Source organism: Fistularia commersonii, chromosome 14 (genome assembly GCF_037954325.1).
Source record: "Fistularia commersonii isolate RoL2024-O1a breed Wild chromosome 14, RoL_Fcom_v1.0, whole genome shotgun sequence".
In the NCBI taxonomy this organism is placed as follows: domain Eukaryota; kingdom Metazoa; phylum Chordata; class Actinopteri; order Syngnathiformes; family Fistulariidae; genus Fistularia; species Fistularia commersonii.
The window spans coordinates 9,778,897-9,801,360 of record NC_141297.1 but is presented as its reverse complement, the minus strand read 5'-3'; the positions used below and the strand labels follow the sequence as shown (position 1 = coordinate 9,801,360).

The 22,464-nt window shown below is 37.5% G+C and overlaps 1 protein-coding gene across 2 annotated transcripts in view; it reads left to right on the top strand.

The window, feature by feature from the left end:
- The window catches only part of mtcl2 (microtubule crosslinking factor 2), an 83,940-nt gene that overhangs the window by 37,675 nt on the left and 23,801 nt on the right, over positions 1–22,464 (top strand). For both annotated transcript variants that reach the window (XM_086159371.1, XM_086159370.1), the window contains exons 5-10: positions 14,912–14,974; positions 18,044–18,211; positions 18,339–18,492; positions 18,867–19,434; positions 19,939–20,236; positions 21,060–21,275. In XM_086159371.1, coding sequence (XP_086015497.1) covers positions 14,912–14,974; positions 18,044–18,211; positions 18,339–18,492; positions 18,867–19,434; positions 19,939–20,236; positions 21,060–21,275 — 1,467 coding nt within the window. The remainder of the gene's footprint in view (positions 1–14,911; positions 14,975–18,043; positions 18,212–18,338; positions 18,493–18,866; positions 19,435–19,938; positions 20,237–21,059; positions 21,276–22,464) is intronic.

The window sequence follows — 22,464 nt, the reverse complement described above, 5'->3', positions numbered from 1 at the left end:
GGCAATATGTGTTGCTGCTGGTAACCGCAAAACAAGAAAAAACCACATGATCTCTCTTTTTCATTAGAGTTGATTATCTGTGATCAGGGATGTTGCCTGTCCTTTGTTTGCCCCCCCCCTCAACTCGCAATAACTCCAGCCAGGCAGCATGTCAATAAGTTGGCCTGTTAAAAGCACATTAAGCTCATCCCTTAACTTAGGGCGAAGATCCAAGCACAATATTTATCAGTGTGCCTTTAGGGCCCCATTTGCAAAGCCACAGCAAGTCTATAAGGGGGTAAAATCAGGGCAAACTAGCCCGTACGCCGATATCTTCCTGATGTAATTATACCAGCTCATCCCGTATTTCACACAGCGACACTCAGAGCCATCCTCTGTTAAAATTATACGTATTATTCCCAGCCCTTTGTCTGTGATTCATGTTAGAGGCAGAAAAGAAAGCATGTCAGACAAAGATCATCAATGAGGCAGGAAGATGCAGATAACTGCATTGAGATTAGTTTGAATTCTGTGTGTGTGTCACAGATTATCCGCTGACGGAGACAGAAAGAAAAAAGGGGAGACTCTAATTTGATATTCAAATAGGAAACAGCCAATCACAGCCAACAAGAGGTGAGCGATGGAAAATAAATTGAAGGGTTAGAAACTGAAATGGGCAAAAGGAAGAGTTAGAGAAGGAGACAGAAGGTTTTGCAATCAGACATATTCTCTAAATTATTGTAGCAGTAAATGATTTGTAGGTATAAGAAAAAAGGGACATTATATGAGAAGCTAAATGTACTCATGAAGTATGTCACCAATGGTATCATATTTGTAAAAATATGGTTGAGTTATAAGAAGGCAATTGTTTCTCTCTTTTTCGCCTAGAATTGTTGTTTGTCCTAATATCTCAACGTTGATCCTATAAAATCCCATAAGATCACTGGGGGCAAAAATCAATGCCTGCTGTCTTTCTATTTTTTCCAGCCTACATATGTACAAGCATTATTTCCTGACTCTGCTGTACCACTATCAACTGCAAGAAATTAATAAACATGGCGACACCGTGACTTAAAAACTCCAACAATTCTCCATTTTATTTTAATTTTTTTATTTTATGGTCAGTTCTGTTTAAAACAGATACTAGGATACTAAAAAGGATACTTTTTAGCATCTCAACAAATGAGTGAGGAATACCAAATTTGTATTTTAGTGTAAACTGCTAAACAGAAAACATCATTTTCTGCAAAAGTAGCATAAGAATGCATAAAAAAACTGGCTCTGATCTCTCTTTCAATACTGCATGATGAACTCTAAGAAACACCAAAATTATTAATTTTATGGCACAGGGAGAAACTAGACAAGAGAAAAGTGTTTTTCAAAGTTTTTCGAATAACCAAAAAACAAGTAGCTCGGTAATGCTGTTATTTTTGCATGTGTAACACACAGCTGGCACTGCCTGAGGCCATCGAGAAATGCTAACACTGCTAATATAAGATAAGCCAATGATTTTTATGTAAGTACTATTGCTTGCAAGCAATAGTATCGGGTAAGGAAAGTTATTTGCAAAATCCTATTAGTCCAGGATATGAGAAAAATTATGTCACCCACTGTTTTATGTGTTTAGCTTGTATCATTGTGCAGGATATTGCTTTGTTGCATATAACTGGTCTGGTATTATTATATACAATGATAGAAAAAAAAAGGTCCTTCATACAAAAGTACACAGAAGTGTATGTTGAAACAATTTCAACCCCCTTCAAATCTGAGAAGATTGATTCATTGTGCAAACCAGTTAAACATATTCTGATATCCGCTGTGGTTCCCTGTACACAGTTGATCTTTACCCATTTGTCTGAACTGTCAGACACACCCAAAGGCCACCTGGGGCATCTTGAGCCCATTGGTGACAGACTTTGTTCTGCTGTCAGTGCAATCAAACCAGCTGTCAAATATTGAAAGCATTACTATCCTTTCATAATTGTCTTTGCATATGAAAATAAGGATGAACAGATGACAAACCTGATCTAAATAACACAAGAGTTGTAGCAATGCTAAATCTCATACACATTGGTGGTATATCAATGTGATACATTCGAATACCCGCCTGTAAAAATTGCTCACCCTGTTTAACATCTTTATCATAGTGATATTGTAGTACTGTTGTATATTCACACTCATGAATGATGCATTTCACTTTGGAAATTTCTGGTCAGCCCATCATACAGTACATTCTTCAGTTCTCACACACAAATATACACACAAGCACACACACACAGAAAACACATTGTCAGCTGCTACCATCTGTAGGAGTGTGTTTGTGTTTGACTAATTAATTTGCGAGGCCACCAACTTTCAACTCCTAAGTGAGGAGTTGAGGCTCTGCGTGGAGGTCAAGTGGTTTCACAGAATGCAAATGAAATGTCCACCTGAATTCACCTAAATGGATGGCGACCTTCCTTCACCTTTTTTTTTAATATCAGACTAATATTATTTCATTGCTTATGACAAATGAATATCAAGTTTAGAATTTCAAATCATTTATGAGAACCAAGCATAAACAAAATTACCATGGTTTAATCTTCAACCATTGTTATGCTCCATAATGTAAATTTTATTGTGAGATTATGAGACAGCATGAGAGTGTGTTCTCTACAGTATATATAGAACACAATGCTCTGTATTATTGTGTCTTGCTGCAACACTTGGTGTCACACACCAACTGCATTGGTGGAGAAATTTGTGTTCTCCGTTGACATACAGCTTCTTGCCTTAACTCAAGGATCACAGCTTGTCCCTGCGGAGGGAATGTCTTAACACATTTTGGCAAATTTTGTTTAAACCCTGGAGTTGGTAAGGCAGAGGGTATTAGTATGAAATTACCCATGTAATCAATAGGGCAATGCAGAGTGGCCATATTAAGGGGGTTCTGGAGCCTATTCAAACTGTCATTGGGCAAGAGGCGGAGAACACCCTTGACTAGACTGGACACGAGTTGATCACAGGGAAGTATCTGGGCATACAACCAGATATACAACCAAGGGTCACCCATTAAACTAGTACATGTTTTTAGTCTGTGGGAGGAAACCAGAGAATGTTGACAAACATGCAAAATGCCACACTGGCTTACACCTTCTTGGTGTAAGCCAGAAGTGTTCAACTCTGCACCTCACAAAATAAAAAAAAAAATAAAAAATGTATTAACACTGTTGTTTAGTCACAGAAGTGTTGACTGTGATAGAACTGGGATGTAGTTCTCGGCACGACAGAGATGATATACAAGCCTCACAATAGGCTTGACATATTTCCAGTTTCACAGAGAAAACCGAAGCCCAAGTTATTTCTCTGGCCACCCTGGTCATACTTAGTTAAACCCAGAAATATTTGGACGGTGACACAATCTTCATGATTAGGGCTGTGCATGCCACCACCTTGGATTTGAAATTAAACTACAACGGAGTTGAAGTGCAGACTTTAAGGCTTAATTCAAGGGGTTGAACAAAAATATATGATCAAACAAGCTACATCATCAACAAATACAAGTGACCCAGTGCCATTGGAATCCATGCATGCCCATGCCATCACACCACCTCAACCATGTTTTTGTAAGTCGCTTTGGATAAAAGCATCTGCCAAATGACTGTAATGTAATTTAATGTTACAGAAGACCACCACTGTTGTCTTCCATGGATGTCCAGGCCTTTTTGCTTCCAAATGCAAACACTACACCAGGAATCAATTCCAGACCTTTTAACTGCTTAATTGATGACAGGTTACTGAGTGAAGAGCCCATGCAGCCTTGTTATTTATTTTTTGCAGCCTTCTGAGTCAATTGTCCAATTACTTTTGGTCCCTTGAAAAAGAGGTGACTACATATTGAAGAGCTGTAATTCCTAAACCCTTGCTCCAATTTGGGTGTGAATACTCTCAAATTACAGCTGAGTCTACATTTTACAGATAAGTCCATATTGATTATATAATTGTATCGTGAGTGTTTTTGTAAACAGCTACAATAACAAAACATGTGTCACTGTCCAAATATTTCTGGGCCTAACTGTATAAGCATGATAACGCAGAATACCAGAAGAGAAAAAATATGAATAACTTACTGTTTGTTTTTTTCAAAGTCACAAACCTATGGGGGGAAGAGCCTGTAGAAAAATGTTTACTTGTTATGGATTCACATAAACTGCATGAACCTCCAGAACAATGATGCAACAGTAATATTTCTGCGCAGGGAGAAAGCACTTGAGAAATATTTATAAGAGAAGTAAAAAAACATAAAAAGGTGCCATGGTTGAGCGATGGTTTAACACATAACAATATAACGTAATTTAATCACTTCCATGAACTTAAGAACCATATCATGACTTCAACCCTCCTCAGAGTGAGCTAAAGTGGACAAATCAATGAAAACATTTTATGGGCTAAACTGGTCTAAATCAACACTTAAGTTTAACTTACTGAACATAGCCTACATACAGAAAAACTGTGAACACGAGCAGATCATCGTACAAGTTGTGGTGGTTTAGTAATGCGCTCTTCTCATGGCGCTTTTATCCCCTTTTTGGTTGTAACACACTTAACACTTGATTTCCCCTTCACACACTCGCTCAGCATGGAAGAGTAGCAAGGCACTAACCAGCCCATTGGGAGCAACTGGGTACTAAGTGTTTTGCTAAAGGACACTTTGGAATGCAGACAGGAGGGCTCAGGGATAGAACCCCCATCCTTCCAATTGGAGGGGCACCAGCTCTATCGTATGAGCAACAACTGTGATTTTGTGTGTCTTTTTAAGAGGCAAGCTTTCCATTGATTGTTAATTAATGTTTTACACTCCAACCACCCGTCATCCTTTTCCACTCTTCGTCTCCTTCCATTTCTCTTGCTCTCTCCTCTCCCTTTCTCACCCTTACAGTGCTCCTCATTGACCCTCGGGTGTTTTTCTTCTCTTCTGATACCCCTCTTCCTCTTGCCGTCATTTGATTAATTTGCTGCCAACGGGCTCCTTGGCAACAGAGGGTGTCGCCATGACAACATGTTGTGAGTCTGTGCTTGTTGAGGCATTTTGTTTTGGGTGGATTTGGGGGGTGTAAATGGATGCGGAATCATTTTATATTACTGTGGATCAGAGCTCCTATTTTATCTTTTGAATACTTCTCCTTGGTGCCTTCCTTTTGCCCCTTTTTTCATATATTAGGTTATATACTTTTAATTTAATTGTCTCATTACACATTCAGTGCAAGATCCTGACACTCACTGTCTGACATCATGTCCCTTTGTGTGTTTTCTTAAAATCACAATGGAAAACATATACCATATACCTGGAAGAGCAATAGTCTTTATATAAAGTATTCAGTTTTATTTTGTGCACCAGTGGAGCTGCCATCAATAGAGTAAAACCCTGTTTCAGCAATGTTATTTATCAATGAGATTTGGTCTGTGTCTCCCAAATAAAGAGTCATATACAGTCATTTTCTGATCATGTTCAGATTACTTCACCTTGCACTGTAACACAAAGTTTAGCACATTTCTGAACCAAGTCACTGGTGGGAATAAACCAGTAATGAGGGCTTTCATACATCACTATTTATGGTTGGGATTTTGTTGGTGCCGCAGTTTGTGTTTGTACTTTCTTCTGGACTGTGGTAATAAACTAAACAAAACAAAACAGTAGTCAAGCAGGAAGATAATGTTAAAGACAGACTTAAACCTTTGGCCAAGTAAATAGAGCTTTTCATTTATTTAAACCTTTTAGGTAAGATAGCTCTTCTATCAGTTATTTCAATTTACTTCACATAATTGATTTAGCATAAAATCACATCAATCAGCTTTTTTTATTTTCATTAGTAGTTTATTTGATGATGTTAAAGGGGTAGATATGTTGATATGTTTATAGGTGTTTTTAGTATGGAGAGTATAGAAATGCAAGCAAACTTGCTAAACTCACTGCCCTTTATTGGACTAAAAATGTATAAACGACAGCCTGCTTAACATATTGAGCCACTCCATAATGGGTGATATTAATTTGAAATTAACATATGTGTATTTTAAAGTGGACTATAGAAGGGGGCATGTGGACTTGGGGAGAAAAGATGGGTTTTTCACATCACAAACACACACACACACACACACACGTACATAAACCCACACACCTCATCCACTTTTTTGCAGACTTAGCTTTGGTCAGCTTTCATGTTGCATGAAATGTCAGGCACACAGATAAAAACCCACAAGTCTCTTCACAAGCATACATCGATACTGCATACACACACACACACACACATCTTTCTTGCTTGCCCAAACAAAAATAATGCACACACAAAACAAGCTATACTCCCATGATTCATTCAGGTCAATACTAAGCTTACAGGTTTTACTTGGATGAGTGTTCATTTGCTCAAGGTCACCTACTAACACACTGCCTTAATAAGCAGAGTGTCTGGAGACACACACACATTGGCAGATAGGCGCACAAGCTTTTCTCCCATAGAGGAACTGGAAGTGAACAGTGATTCCTGTAACAAAGAAGCGCAAAGCCTCTTCCCCTCCTAACCAGCTTTCATTCATCCTCTTCCTCTCGTCGCCTCCTGCCATCTTTTTGGTTCTGTCCTTTACCACCTTTGTTTGCACATTTCTGTGTGATTGTCTCTCTTTGTGCATGTACTGAAAAATCAGGGTAAACAAGAATAGAGAACAAGATGTTTTTTTTGTCAGACTCAAACACAGACTGCTGTTGAAATGATTACTTATTTCAGGAAGGGAAAATAGAGTTGAAGAGGGATAATAAAAAAGAAGAGAGGCAGTGAAATGTGTGTTTCAATGTGAGTGTGTGGAGCTTATCTGCAGATTTAGGATATCATATACTTCCCCGACTGTGCTAATGAGATGCAGATGAAATGCTAATTGACCGTTCACCCCATCCCAGACAAACAAGCGGCTCTGAATTGTTGTTGTACCGCATCATGTTAGCGTTCATTTTCCCAAAATAATCATATTAGGAACTTTTCGAGACATGCAAGCCTTTGATTATATTTGCGATTCTAACTGGAGCAGAGCAATGATTATATTTAAATATTAGCCGGTATAGCTGGACGCTTTGTACACTTTAGGTAAGCTATAGGAGCTGAGATGAGCATTTACAAGGAAATTAGTGCAAGCCGATTTAATGGAAAATGGCAGTTGAGTCATTTACATTGCAGTGTAGATTTTTCCAGTCAGCCTAGTGTAAATTGATTAATACCAAACTTTGAGAGTAAAATCAGTTTCAGAAGGGCTTGTTAAAAAGTGTAAGAATTACCCTGTCCTATGTTTCTATTTTTTTTATTCATTATCACCACATATTAAAGGGGCATATTGATGGGGAAGTGTGTTAAAAGAAAAACATGTTATTCATGAGCATGTTTAAGCCAATGGAATATGGTTTATGGGAATTTTCCAGGAAAACTATTGATAATAATTATAATTAATAAAAACTTCTTCTGAAAACCATAATCCCACAGTCATGTGGAGCTTGGAGATGAGGGATTGCATGCAAAGATATATGTATTTGCATTTAATATCCTGGGCAAATGACAAAAGCAGGAGAAGCAGAGCAATTCATTGCAGTTTAAAATTTAATCTATTCTCAGACATCAAATATAGTGAGTTTCCCTGCTTTCAAAAGGATTGAAATGTTTACTTTTTGCCATTTTATATCCATCCAAAGTGATTGATACTTATTAATTTTTATCGCACTAATTTACACTAATGAAAGAAATCATTATATCAGCATTAGCATAACCAACACAACTGAAACCACTTAGGCAGCCACTTAATGTCACTGTAGTGATACCATAAATCATACAAAATGACATAAATTATTTTGAAAAAATGAGAACAACTTTTCTTTACTGTGACAAATTGTCTACTTCGCATTTGTCTTTAAGAGCTAGGGGCTTAATAAAAATTCAACCAACAATTACTATCATTACTAATTAATTTGAGTTATATTGCCAGACTGATAGATAGACTAATCAAATACCTGATGTAGTTTCGCCTTTATGTCATTTTTATTTCATTATTCTGGTCGGTAGATACATTTTCTTTTGATTGATTAAAATGTCATCAAACTGGTGAATACTGATACTTGATTGTGGGCAGTCTTATCTCGGGTTCCTTGTTCATTCCCATTCAGACATCAGTTTTGTGCAAGACAGACATTTTCAGTTAAAGCCTAACCTCCTTTTAAGAGGTTATAAAACTGGAACTCCTGTTACTGGACACAGTCTTGATCTAATCTGAACATAATCAAAAGACATGAGGGTTTTTTCCTGTGTATATCTGAAATGGTTTCATTGTTTTTCTCAGGAGTCAACACATATCACTGCGTGTGTCAGCCTCTTTCTTACAAGAGTCCAATTAAAATAATGTTTTTCAGTCAATCTGTCAGCCCACCCTGCCTCCCCTCTTCTCCCTTCTTTCTTCCCTGCTTCTGCCCCCCCTTTCCACTTCCCTATGTCCGTCCATTTCTCTCCTTTCATCTCCGATTACCCTCAAATCCGCCACTGCAAATTACATTGCAGGGCTGTTTTAATACTGTAACCTGGGCCTGCGTTTAACTAAACAAAGATTTGACCATTTTAGGAATAATGTTGAATATAGCCTCCAGTAACCAACAAAATGCTGATTCAGCTTTATTTCTTTATTTCCATTATGCTCCCATCCTTCTCACACCACAGAAAGGGAAGTGGTGCATTCAGGCGGAGAGGTACGGACATTGTGACTGCATGTGTGCAAGCAGGAGAAAGATAGCTTTGTTTTTTTTGAGGCTGAAAAACCAAAATGACGTCAAAGGATCCCTAAATTCAAGTATGACTCGACTGACTCGGTGTTACAGATTTTCCTTTTATGATATTTCCTGTGCCCACTTCTGAATGAGCTACTGTTGTGAGGGTTTAAATCATATATACGGTTTGCTTTCAGTGGCTTTCTTTTGCAAAGGTTACCACAGAAAAAAGACTGATGATGCTATCGGATTTAAATAATCTTGTTAATCTGTGGAGGTTTTTGCAAATTTAATGGACATATCAGTTCTTAGCATATTTGGGATATTTAACATTTAGATCACCGGTCATCTTCAAATATAGTACACTTACAGATTCTCAAGTAAAAAATAAAGTATAAGTCATTGGCATAAAATAAAATGCCGTGGTTAGCATTTCAGCCTCGCAGCATGAGGAACCCTGGTTCAATTCCAACAGGGGAACTTTCTGTGTGGGGTTTGCATGTTCCCCCCATATCTGTGTTGGTTTCCTTCTGCAGTCCAAAATCATGCAGCAGGTTAGTTGGGAAAATTTGCCCCAAATGATTTGGAAATTTACAGACAAATCAATAGGTTTGGTCATAAGTGTTGTCGTGATAAAAAGCAAACACAATGCCACAATCATAAATGATCCCTTTGTTATTGAAATTGTACTTTGGCCAAAATTTTGAATTCATCCATTAACCAATAGCATGTTAAGTGATGTTTTTTAGTCTGTAAAAACAGGGTCAACTTTTCTGTATCGCTTAAGAAACTCAAACAAACCTCCATACCTCTAAACCAAATTTACACGATAAACAAAACCATAAAAACTTAAAAAGTCAGACATCAGACTTGCCATGGGTTGTTTCCATCATTGTCTTACATGGGAATATGGGGTTATAGAGAGATCACAACCGTCTATGGCTCAATGTGGAAAAATGAAGAGACTAGTTCTATGTAAACATGAAAATCCCATATTAAAAGGTATTTTAACTCAATCAATCTACCTTGACACAAATGTTGCTAATGTAAACAAAGAGGTAAACAGCACTCACTTGGACATCGTCAGCCTACAAATCCAAACATTTGTCCACGTTTATAGACAGAGTTTATTTATCTGTTAATTTATTTCAATGTTTTCCTCTATCAATGAAGACATTTGTTTTAAGCTAAATCACACTTTTGTAAGACATGTTTACATACATATCTGGATAAGGCCTGATGATAAGTATCGAAGTTTGATTAAAAAATGTAATTTCACAAAAATTCAGTTTTTTTCACTGTTGCGGATGATGCAATAAGAAAATAGTTTTTTGCTTTTTTTTTTACTTTTGAAAAGGGTTATATATCAAACTATTAATTGAGAGTTAAGGAAAAGTCCCCTTGTTGATGTAAATAATGAACATTCAGTTTAACTTGCTTGGCCAGTTTCTTTAGTAAATGCTAATCAGCAGTTAGCAAATCTACTGAAATCATACCGGTAACACTCAAGCAGTGCAAAACTTAATCTCATTAATACATTATTAATGCTTTCAATGTTATTTATTTCATTTCAAGAATACCAAGCCAAGAATTGGTTTTGCAGTACTATCCAGGACTGAATGATGCAATGTGGCTGTCTTCATCAATGAATAATCTACTAATCTTGCCTGTCTCCATATTGGACCCGGAAATAACATTATCGTCAAACCGTTTTTGCTGAATAATTACAATTTCAAATGACATATTGTTGATTAGGAGCAATTGGATAGAAGCACACAAAGCTCAAATTGGCTGCCTAAAATTATAAACAACCAGAGTGAAAACACAATTTGTTCAGTTTGATTCTCAATTTTGGCTTAACGACAACATTGGGGCACACAAAGAGACTTTAGTATTGAAGTGTTCAAATCAAAAGGAGTTATTCATTTGCTTTTCGTTATAAGCATGATGTGATATTGTTTTCCTAAAATCCATGCCAAAGTGAAATAGTCATAGCGGAACATGCAAACAGCTCCAGTGTGTTGTAATGAGTGGAACTGACTGGGGATTTGAGAATCACTGGTGTTGCTTTCGTCTTATCTGCTCTGCTCCGTTGTGCTCTGAACCACTTTCCAAGGCAAGTGGACAAGTGGGAAGACAATGCCAAATCTGAATGTGAGAATGTCAAATTGAAGTTTCGAAGAATAATTAAAATGTAAGCCCGCAATACTTTAAACTGTCCACCGGTATTGTATGAAATCAAGATCAATTCCATTGGGAATTATTGGGAAAATGTAAGGTTACACATAGCCGAATTGTTTTCCTGTTAATGAGTCAAGACAGTCTCTGAGCTCTGCCGGTCAAATTTGTTGTGTTGGTAGGATTGGTATTTTGGACTAGTCACATCCTCTCTCTCTCTCTTCATCGCTCCTCTATATCTCCATGCCTCGACCCATTAGCGTCACACACACGTACCTGTGCACAAACACAGATTATGCAACTCATTGTGAGCTGTGTTTTGTAGACTCTGTTTGAGTGGGTGTGGGGGATGAGACGCTTGTGTCCTTTTTTACTCCGCTCAAACTGTCTTTTCACCAGGTAGAGGGAGAGTGTGTCTGCTGAGCCTCGTGCTCTTCAGAACACTTTGCCCTCCAGCACGTCATACTGTATTTATGGCAAACAAACACACACATTTGTCTCAGTGTCAAGCATTCTGATCATATTTTTGTCCTTCCCTGAATATATCTGAGCCAGATTGAACACTAAGATAAATTACTTTTTTTTGCTGTGTTTGGATATAGCAGTACTTGTTGTGAACAAATACTCATGGAATTATCCAATTACATCTAATTACTAATAAGGAATTGTTTACTCTAGTGTGTGTTTTTATTATATTTTCTTTGCATTTTTTCCTTTTTTTTTTTTTTACAAATTAAGGAATGAGGCACAAATTACAGTTTTTTTTGTTTTTTTAGTGCTTAACTAACCTTGTTTAAGCTGACTTTTTTGACCTCCTGTACTTGTAAACCTAGAGATTTTATGCTCAAAGCAATTATTTCAGTTCATTCCAATGACAGCGGGAACGACATGGACTCATCTGCGACTAATCAGTGTCTCATTAAGGAGCTTTTTTTCAACATATAATCAGCATTTTCAAATGTTTGTTTCTGTGTTCTGTTCTAATTTGACTCCCGGGGTTTCTTATTTGCCATCATTATTTTTTACTTAAAAAAAAAAAAAAAAACTCACAAGGCTCTTTCTGAAATAGCTGGTCAAAGCTACAAGTCAACACATCTAGTGGGGATGTGGGTTCACATTGTTGTTTCCTCATCTGTGATATAAGAATGACAGTTCCCTTTTTTTTACTTGCTTTGTCAGCAATGTGTCTAGCTTAGAATGTTTCTCTTTGTGATTTTCCCGTCATCTTTTATGTCGTAAACTATATCATTCAAGTTCAGTCTTGCCATGAAGTCCCTCAGTATGAGACATCCATCCTCCTGCCTTATTCTTCCTGTTTCCTGTAAAACAATCATCCCCCTTCCATCAGTTTTTATTTTTGGAATTCAGCAGTATTATTTGGTATCTTGTAAAATTTCATTGTGGCAACTGGCCGTTGTTCCTGTCCTGTGTTTAAATGGTATATGTGCCGAATTCTGCCTTGAATAAGCTATAAGAAAATCTAATTTCTTATTTGCAGACTAAAAAATAGGAAGCCTGAGAAATTTCATGTGTCAAAGAAAGTAAAATGGTAAAGAAACAGGATATCTACATTTGAGAATGTATAGTTTGCCTCCGTTACCAGGTTTCCCACTGTTACAACCTCCAGTTATGATAAATCAAGCTTACTCAATACTTGATATGAGCTAACATGCCTGTATCAGACTGATCTCACTGTATTTACAAAATATTTTGGCTGACATTTATATTTTGCTTTAACTTAAAGAAATTTACAACACCATGCAATTTAAAAGAATAATTGATGTAAGCTTTGTGTGTGCATGCTCCTGTAGCAGCATGCCAGAATTCACCATTGACCTGGATGACTGAGAACCTCCACAGACATGCTTCTGTAGGTACTTTAAACACAGATTTTTTTTTTTATAGTATATAACTTTAGTTATTTGAGGTGTTTGAATACTGTTAAAGTTAGCAGTGTGTTTTCAAGTACCTGTAGATAGCGAAAACCCGTGCAAACATAACAAAGTTTTTGCACTCCCCATTGATTCCCCCATCTTTTACAGTTTCATCCTGTCCTCATTTGATTTAAAATTATTAAAACATTATGATCTGGCCTTTTTTTCCATCTAGTGCTTCATCACAGCTGGCACAGATGTACTTCAGGGAATTTCAAGGTTTTTTGTGAAAAACACATAATTAACAGTCACATAAACTACATTTGCAGATTATGTCAGTCATATGCATAAATTCTCATAATACAGAAACACACTGTGCTTTTTTTAATTCCAAGGTAAGGTCAGCTCATTTTTGCTGATCCAACAACTTTTCTACATGGTTGAAAATCAAAAACTCCCATACACTTGCAAAAGAGCCTGATTTACATTGTCATGAGGTTTCTCTCATGAGTCTTATATGACTTAATTGATTTACTTTTCCAACACCCGACCCGTTCAACCGAGTAGCGCTGTGCCGAACTGAACGTCTGATCCCATAATTTCGACATGCTCAGCAGTATGCCAGAATCAATGGTTCCATTACTGGGCAGGCACAATGATCAGTGAGTTACGAGCCATTGATAGACTGTTTTGCACCCAGATAAACTGGACCCAACGTGAATTTTGAAGGCAAAAGGGAAAAGGGAGCAAGGAACACAGGGATAAAATCGGTTGGAGAAAAATCTATCAGGGATGGCATAATGAGAAGGGAGAAAAGACAGGAAAAGGGAGAATAATTATGATAGGTGACAGACAGGGAAAAGCAACAGCGCTGGGGTTGGAAGACCTGGGAGAAGAAAATCGAGCAACTTGCTGACAAGATAATAATGCTGCCAACCAATTCCTTCAGAGCTCAGGTGGAAAGTGTTTTAACAGAACTACACACTTCAAAAACAGTTTAATTTAGAGGAAGAGTATTTAGATTTTTAAATATATCATACCATTCATTATTTTACAATTTTCTGCCTCTTGCTTTTTTTTCGCTTCCCTTGATTTCACAAAGTCCCTTGTTTCCATGGATACAGACTCAGTCAAATAAGCCTGACAACTACTGCTGCAGTGTCTGCCTTTTTGTACACACACACACACGTGTAAGTTCATCTATATGTCAGATTGTCTGTTTGTGTGTGTGTGTTCCTTCCACATCGAGGACTAATGATTTATGAGAGGATCCTGTACTTGGCAGACAATTGGATGAGGTGTGTGTGTGTGTGTGTGTGTGTGTGTGTGTGTGTGTGTGTGTGTGTGTGTGTGTGTGTGTGTGTGTGTGTGTGTGTGTGTGTGTGTGTGTGTGTGTGTGTGTGTGTGTGTGTGTGTGTGTGTGTGTGTGTGTGTGTGTGTGTGTGTGTGTGTGTGTGTGTGTGTGTGTGCGCGCGGATTCAATGGCGCACATTGAATCCTATGAGCTGTCCAGTTACCAGAAGTTTAACCCAGCATTTTGTTCATGTGATCAGCTTTATAAGTTATTCCTATGTCTTCTACTACTGCAGCTTTCCTTGGTGACCCTCTCTCACTACATCTATATCTGTGTTGCTTTATAGTGACGTAAGGGCACAATACGGTTTACTCTGTGCTTTTAGCAAAATCATTATTATAATTAAAATAGTCATGGAGAGGATCAACCTCACTGCAGCAGTGACAAATGGAGCTAAGTGTCTATTGGAGCTATGGCATGTTAAATTCACCCTGGTGGGGTGTGTTTGGGTCCCATATTGTGCTAAATGTTAAATTAACATACAACACATTCACAGTCATCAACTCATTTTTTGCATAGTTTATCAATACTGTAAAACTACAGCTCGGTTGAAAAGAGAAAAATAGTTTTGAGGCAATTGATAAAACATTCTCTTTTCTACAAAATTCAGAAGCTGGGCATAAAATAAATTATGGATTTCTACTTCCCTGGAAATCCAATAACAGCTAGTTATTATAACTAAAGACATTTCATTTTATTAAAATATGTGATGGAGTGTCATGTTTTGCTAATGAAACCATCTATGTCCATTCATTGCAGAACTCTCAGAAAAAAAGAGGGGCAAGACCCGGCAGCAAACCAGACAAGAAGCTTGTCGCTCAGGTAACACACACACACACACACACACATACAAAAACTTTTTTTTTTTATGTACTACCTGCAACCAAACATATCTCAAATATGGGTGTACATGTACACACACATACACACACACACTCAGCTGTAGGTTTTTCAGCAACTGAGTAAAAGTACACATTCAAAAAAAGAAATCTTAGAATACTTGAACCCACAAGGAGAAAGTGATCTAATACACACAACACAAGAATGTGACCCAGTCCAGAACTGCAAATCCATTATGTATAGAATCCTACAGTATCCATGCTGGAAGTATAACAAGTCTGAAAGCAGATATATAAAGAAAGCAGATATATAAAGAGACATCCAACAAAAAAAGAAAAGTTTAAGGTGAGATTAACAGAAGGACTTCCACTTCAAAGGGCAGTTTAACTTTTAAACAGCCTTTCACATGTATTCAAGTTTGATTAGATAAAAGGAGATCTTGTAAAACATTAATGAATTAATCATCAGTCTTATTATTTGAGCTAGAATCTTTTTAGGCTAATATCAGTTACTCACTTGTTACTTTATCTATTTTTATGTAGAATGTTGGAAATTTTGAATGTTTTATGACTGACTGACTATTTGACTGTGTTGTGCTTTCTGTGTATTTCTTGTGTGCCATTTCCCCTGGGATCATGCTCTTATTTGTCCGAACAAGCAAAGTGCAGCTTGAATACATGTATCAGCAGTTCTTGTCTCTATCACACCCTGTCTCTCTTTGCTCTGTTCTTCTTCTCGCTCTGCACATGTTAATTCTTGATATAACCTGTATGCTTAGCTTATCTTAGATCAGGCCTTAACATAATACTTTCCATCTACCCATGCATCATTTAGCCTATTTCTTTCCTTCCAAGACAAAGTTTCCCTCTAAGCTTCACTTTCCAGGTGTCAGCTTTAAAAAATCATTTTTTCCCCTCTTTATTCAAAAGAGTTATGCTGTTAGTATATGATCTTCAGTAGCCAAAATTCAGAGGATTAACATGTCTGGACAGAAAGTGTATGTAACGTAGGTGATTCCCCGATTGGCTGTTAACACGAAAAAAGGCTTCCTGTCCAAGACACACACCATAAATGGCTGTGAATTCGCTGCCCACATCTTGCTTAATGTGGTTGGAAACCCTCCACCTGCCGTAAAACAAACAGTCTCATAGCTGCTCAAGAAGAATGAGCGTAGAGGTTCAGCTCAGGGCACAACCAGTCATAGTCGAGTTAGAGATGAGAGAAAGAGAGCCATGCACTACTTCCATTTTCATAATCTTTGTGTTGTGGATGTCACACAACGCCTGTATCAGGATAAGCATATTCATTCTTCGCCTCTTCATGGAGCTTTAGAGATTATGATAACTTTTAGCACAGAAAATCCTTTGACATTATGAGCGTTTTTATAAGTCTGAAAAGCAAATCAATTCTGATATTAGCATGTCATCATGTTTTTGTTTCAAGTAAAAAGAAAAGATGCACACAATAGCCACTCTAAACCTCACTAATAAATTACTAACTCATTTGTGAGCTAACCAAAAAAAAAGAAATACAATCTGTAGAGATAGTATTGAAACAATGATTTATATGCCAAATTATTTCTTAGAATGCCAACCCCTTTACCTCTGGAAGCCAGAAAGTGGTTTCACTGAACCATGTACTCCTACTTCTAAGCAGACATGACTTCCTGTCTGTTCATCTGAATGGAAGTATTTAATTTCAAGTATTAAAGTATTAAAAAAAAAACACGCAGGTATGCCAATTTTAAATGATACGACATATCAAATCATACATTTGGTTCCATAGCTGATGTTCAACTGTACTACACCATTTGTCATGAACCCATAATTGTTAGTAATGATATTAGTGGCTGTTATACAAAAAATGACATAGGTTGTCTTTAAATAGAAACATAAATTATAGACGATGTAGAGCTTTCCACTCAAGACGCCAATAGCTGCTTCATCTGTCAATTTGTTTTGTTTTACCCCCAAACCATTCAGTTTAGATTCCAGATGATGTCAGACGCAAACCGCAAGTGTGTGTTTTGCTGGATTTTCTCTGCTATTTGTTCTTTGTAAAAACCTCTTGAGGAAAGACCGTAGCATGACATCAACCTAATCATTTGGTTGCTTTAAGCCGTGAGTTAGTCAGATAGAGCTTTGTCCTGTTTTTTTCCAATTCGAGACTGTTTGCAAATTTAATAAAAGCTATTTCATCCCAGATGATAGAGATTACTGAAACGGTTTGCGATATTAATCATTATGAATAAATATTCAGAATGCAGTATCTTGAAAAATACATGGTCTTGCCGAACATACAAACCAGAAAATAAGCAACTAATTATCACATCATCCAAGTTTTTGGCATCCTTTGGTCTAAATATATATCTTTTTCTGACCCTGTCAGTTTCTATGCACATGTGATATTTTTCTCATAATTAACTAAAGTGCCTGTTGTGGTTTGCATATATATATATATATATATATATATATATAGTGTGTAGTTACATGACTGAGTTTACAGGATTAGATATAAGTAAGGCAGAAGTCCAACAACAAGCCGCTGGTAGTGAAAGCAGACATGACGAAATACTCACTTGGGATCACACTGGAGACTTACCATCAAAAAAGAACAGACTCCATACATGTGGAAAGTAACTAACAAATAAAAGAGGAAAGAGGAAAAAACAATTCAACACAGATGCATGGGCAGGAGGATGAAATCATCCTGTTAATAGCCACCTTGATGTATCCCCAGTCAGTGCTTCACATAACTTTGTTACCTCATGATACTGATGCAGTTAAGACAAGGGCATAAAACCTTATTCTGCAATTACCGGTAAATAAGTGATTGGTCATCGCACATGAAGGGCAGTGTCATCCTCCACCTGGTTATTTTGTCATGATTCAAGCACTAAATCTGTCATATTGTCAGGATTTTAAACATTAGTCACTTGAACAAGAAATAAGTCACGCAGCAATTGTCATGGATTTATTAAGCTGCTGCAAAAACAGGTTTGCATGATACTTTACCGCTATGCTTTCTTCACTCTCTCTCCCATCACTGCAGGAGGACAATTCAGATCTGAAATGTCAGCTCCACTTTGCCAAAGAGGAATCTGCCCTGATGTGCAAGAAACTGTCCAAGCTGGTGAAAGACAGTGAAGCTATGAAGGAGGAATTGTCCAAATATAGATCCCTGTATGGAGACATTGACGCTTCCATCACTGTTGAGGAGGTATGTCTTTGCAGATTTCCCATTAAATATCCTTGCCTGGCAATACTTGAAATTTTGTAAAACAATAGGATAGAGTCAGAGGTGAGACAGAAAGAAAGTAATCTTTTTTTTGTCTATTTCCTACCAGGTTGCTGACTCCCCACATGCTAGGGAGGCAGAAGTCAGAGTACACTTGAAGTTAGTGGAAGAGGAGGCCAATCTGCTGAGTCGACGCATTGTAGAGCTGGAGGTGGAGAACAGGGGACTGCGGGCTGAGATGGATGATATGAAGGGGCCACAAGGTGGTTTTCAAACATTCCTTTGCTTCAAAATCTTAAATAAAAACTCATAGTGATTCCTTTAATCAAATTACATTCAAATACATTCTCAGTTTATTGGTCAATTGATACTGGCTTTAATAGGTTTAAGGGAAATAAAGCTGAAACCAAATAAATCCAGAACAGAGAATAAATTGGAGATGTGTGCACTTTTTTTTTTTTTGAATATTATTGAAATGCCAGTTTGTCCGTGTGTCAAGTCTAGAAAATGTTTGGTGCATTTATGATATGATAAATGACAAATTTCCAACTTTAGCAAGTTTAAAACTTACCTCATTCTTTGCATTGGACTATAATTTGCAACGACTGCTTAACCCCAAATCATTTCCTTTCTTTAGACGGTCCTCAAGAGCTTATCGGTGTTGGCAGTGGTCTGGGGGCAGGACTTGGCCAAGGAGGCGGAGGAATTGTTCTCGGGGGTGGAACTTCATCTGAAAACATAATGGAGCTCCAGAGACACCTCCAGTTTGTGGAAGAGGAGGCAGAGTTACTGAGGAGGTCTCTGATTGAGATGGAAGAACAGAATAAACTCCTGATGAATGAAATTAACCGCTATAAATCGGAATTCCCGCCACCCTCATCCACCCTGTCATCTACGTCACTCACGTCGCTGACGGATGGGCTGCTCAACGACAGCCAGGTGGCCTCTATACAGGAAGGAGCAGTGCTAATCAGTACAGATGTTCACCCGCAGGAGGACGAACTCAGAGTAGCAAAGCTTCAAATTGGAGAACTGAGTGGAAAAGTGAAAAAGTTGCAGTACGAGAACAGAGTGTTGCTGTCCAATTTGCAGCGTTGTGATCTTGCCTCCTACCATTCGCCTTCCTCCTTATCCTCCTCCTCTTTACGCCTGGCTCTAGAGACAGATGCAGAGGCTGGAGACTCCGCTGAATGCCTCCCTACCAGGTATCGTACCATTCAAACCTTTAAGTCACCCTTTTCAAGATTAGGAAATATGTTATAAAGTTTGGGTATCTCCTAAAGACACTTTCAGCAATAACTCAACATGCATGTTATCTAAATATCTAAATGAAATCAAGAAATTCATTTTGCAAACTCAGTTATTGTAAAATCTTATCTAAATACTAATAGGTTTTGCAAGATATTAAATTTGATAATTTTATACGTCTTCATTGAAGATATACATAGAGCTCATGACTATTATATGAATGTTTGCATCTACTGGTACACTTTTTTTGTCAATGTGGAAAATTGTTGCATCAATGAATTAAAAGAATCAAGGTTGAACTAAAAAATATGTGATAAGGTAAAACATAACGTTATTTCCAGGACAGTTATACAAATTAAGTCAGTTATCAATCTTGTCAAATTCAAGGTCTATTTACCCTGATGCCCAAAAGTAAAAAAAGTAATGTTGCTTTTCCTTATCTGTCCTGCTTCCACCATCAGTCCACCTCATCGTAAGGAGCCTGTCGGTGGTGAGAATGACACTCTGGAGATCAAGGAACAGAAAAACAACATTGAGGACAATGCTGATGCAAAAACCCCACTCGGGTACCTGGGATTGAAGGACCACAATGCCTTGCTGGCTATGAGGGACCAGGCTCGCCTGGTTTCCACAGCAATACAGCTTCTGACCTCTCCTGAGTCCAACTGCCTCTCTCCCTCCCAATCTCTCTATCACAAGGTCTGCAGCAATGAGGCTGCAGAGTCTTGTGACCTGGAGAAACCTCAGCCGAATAGCCAGGTATAGTTTTCAGACTTACTCCTGTCCTTTTTAAACCTATGAGATGGATCATTTTGCAATATAAATGAATCCGGAGTCAAGATGTGGAGAGACCCATACTAAAATAAACATACACCATATTATATGTAAAGCTCTGACAGAGTCCTATACCTTCACTGGCACAGATTCCGTCTGGAGCTGAGAGATAAACTCACATCAGTAATGTGAAGACAAAAAGTCACGTCAATGTGTTGGTTAATAATTAATCACATGCTGACAGATCAACAGATCATACTGTTACATTGCCTGTAAGAACCAGCAGCACAAAAAGTGAAGAAATATTATTCGGACTCAAAACGTATCAAGAAGGTCAGGTCAAATTGGTCAATGTGTGTGTTCATTACCTGGCAACAACACGATATCAGTGTAATTGTCACTGTCTAAATCAAAGATATCCTGACATACAATTCAGAACCCAGATTCAACCAAATATAAATGTCTAAACCACACTGGGAATATACTGTAACACATTGATCAGATCTCTTAAAAAGATATGTAGTAAATTGTTTATATTGACCAACATATACACCAGTTCAGATACAAATGAGGGAGGCCGATTATATTATTCCGGCTTATTGCAGAATTTAGATTTATATTTTTCAATAGGACTTAAATAAGACAACGGTTCCATTTCAGCAGGACAGAGGAGACTGAGTGACAAACAAGTGTTTTTTTTTCTTGTACCTTCAAGCTAATGCTTATCAGCTATCAGCATGAGCTATTCCATTAGTCAGACAGTGAAGGCTGACTGTGAGACGTATTCTTCCGTTCATGTTTCCTTTAGATTTCAGAGCTCTCTGATGTAGCAGACAGGCCTCTGGTAGGGGCTTTGACCAGCAGGCTCCACGCTCTGCACAGCCAGCTGCAGGCCTTTTTAGAGAATGTAGACAGCCTGGGTAAACCCTCTGCAAATGAGAGGGCCCTACCCTTGACCTCATCCTGCACCTCCTTTCAAAACACGGGAGAAGAGGAGGATAGACTGAAGGCTGCAGACGAGAAGGTAAAGTACAACAATCCCACACTTTTCATTCTTATGTCTATAATTTTCTCCTTATTTTTATCTTTTACATTTTGAATATTTTTTCCAGCTATTTGTAATTCTACTCCTATTATGTGTTAGCTATAAGAGTGAAACAATAGTCAAACACTCCCAAACCCATCAGGACAGGCTGCTTTATTTTCTCCATAAGCTGAAGTATGTATTCATTGACCATGCTCAAATCTGAACAAGAGCACCCAGCATACTTCAATCAGAAAATTAGGTTAAGGTTTAACAGATTACAATCAGGTAAATGACTCTGAATCAACAGGATTTAACAAAAAAGAAAAGGTATAATGTTCTTTAAATAACTTATGCTATAAAGATGCATCAAAATTTGGATTTGAGCTGCCAACATAACCCTCCATTTTGTCTGCATGATGCTGTTTGCCTCAAATGGAGTCTCTTATATTACATTTATCAAGCCAAATAAAGACGTCATTCACATTCATGTAAATACATACAAATCGACTTGGATTTTTTTTCATTACAATGTTTATTTGTATCTAGATAAATATGAGTTAATTGTTAAATTATGATATATAGAATAAATAAGTTTTTTTTTTTTTTAATTTAATTACTTTTATACTCAGACGTTTCCAGTAATCACCTCAAAGACATCTGTCCTTTTTATTAATTTAATCGTAATTCCAATTGCCGTCAACACAAAGCTAAAACATCCTCGAAAAGTATTGCGTGATAATGGTACATGTGCAGGACCACCCCTCCCCTCGGCTGTGTTATTTATATCAAGTTAACTACGGCCACAGGTGTTGAACACAAGTTATGGTTGATTCAAACAGCACTGTATATGCCTATCAATATGTTGTGATTCTGATGAATTTTTATCCATAATACAATTACACATAATGCATGATTGAAATACTTTCATATTTCAGCACCATTCTTTTTTATTATTATTATTATTATTATTATTAAAAAAAATGCCTTTGAAGTGAAGGTCTTACATGAGCTTCTTATTCCAATTGCTGTCAATCTAAGCAGGGGTCGGGAACCTTTTTGACTGGGAGAGCCATAAAAGCCAAATATTTCTAAATATATTTCATCAAGAGCTGTATAGTGAATTAAATAGGTCTTACTTTTAATGCGACCTCTGGCGCTGCATGGATTTGTTCGAAGTGCCGTTTTA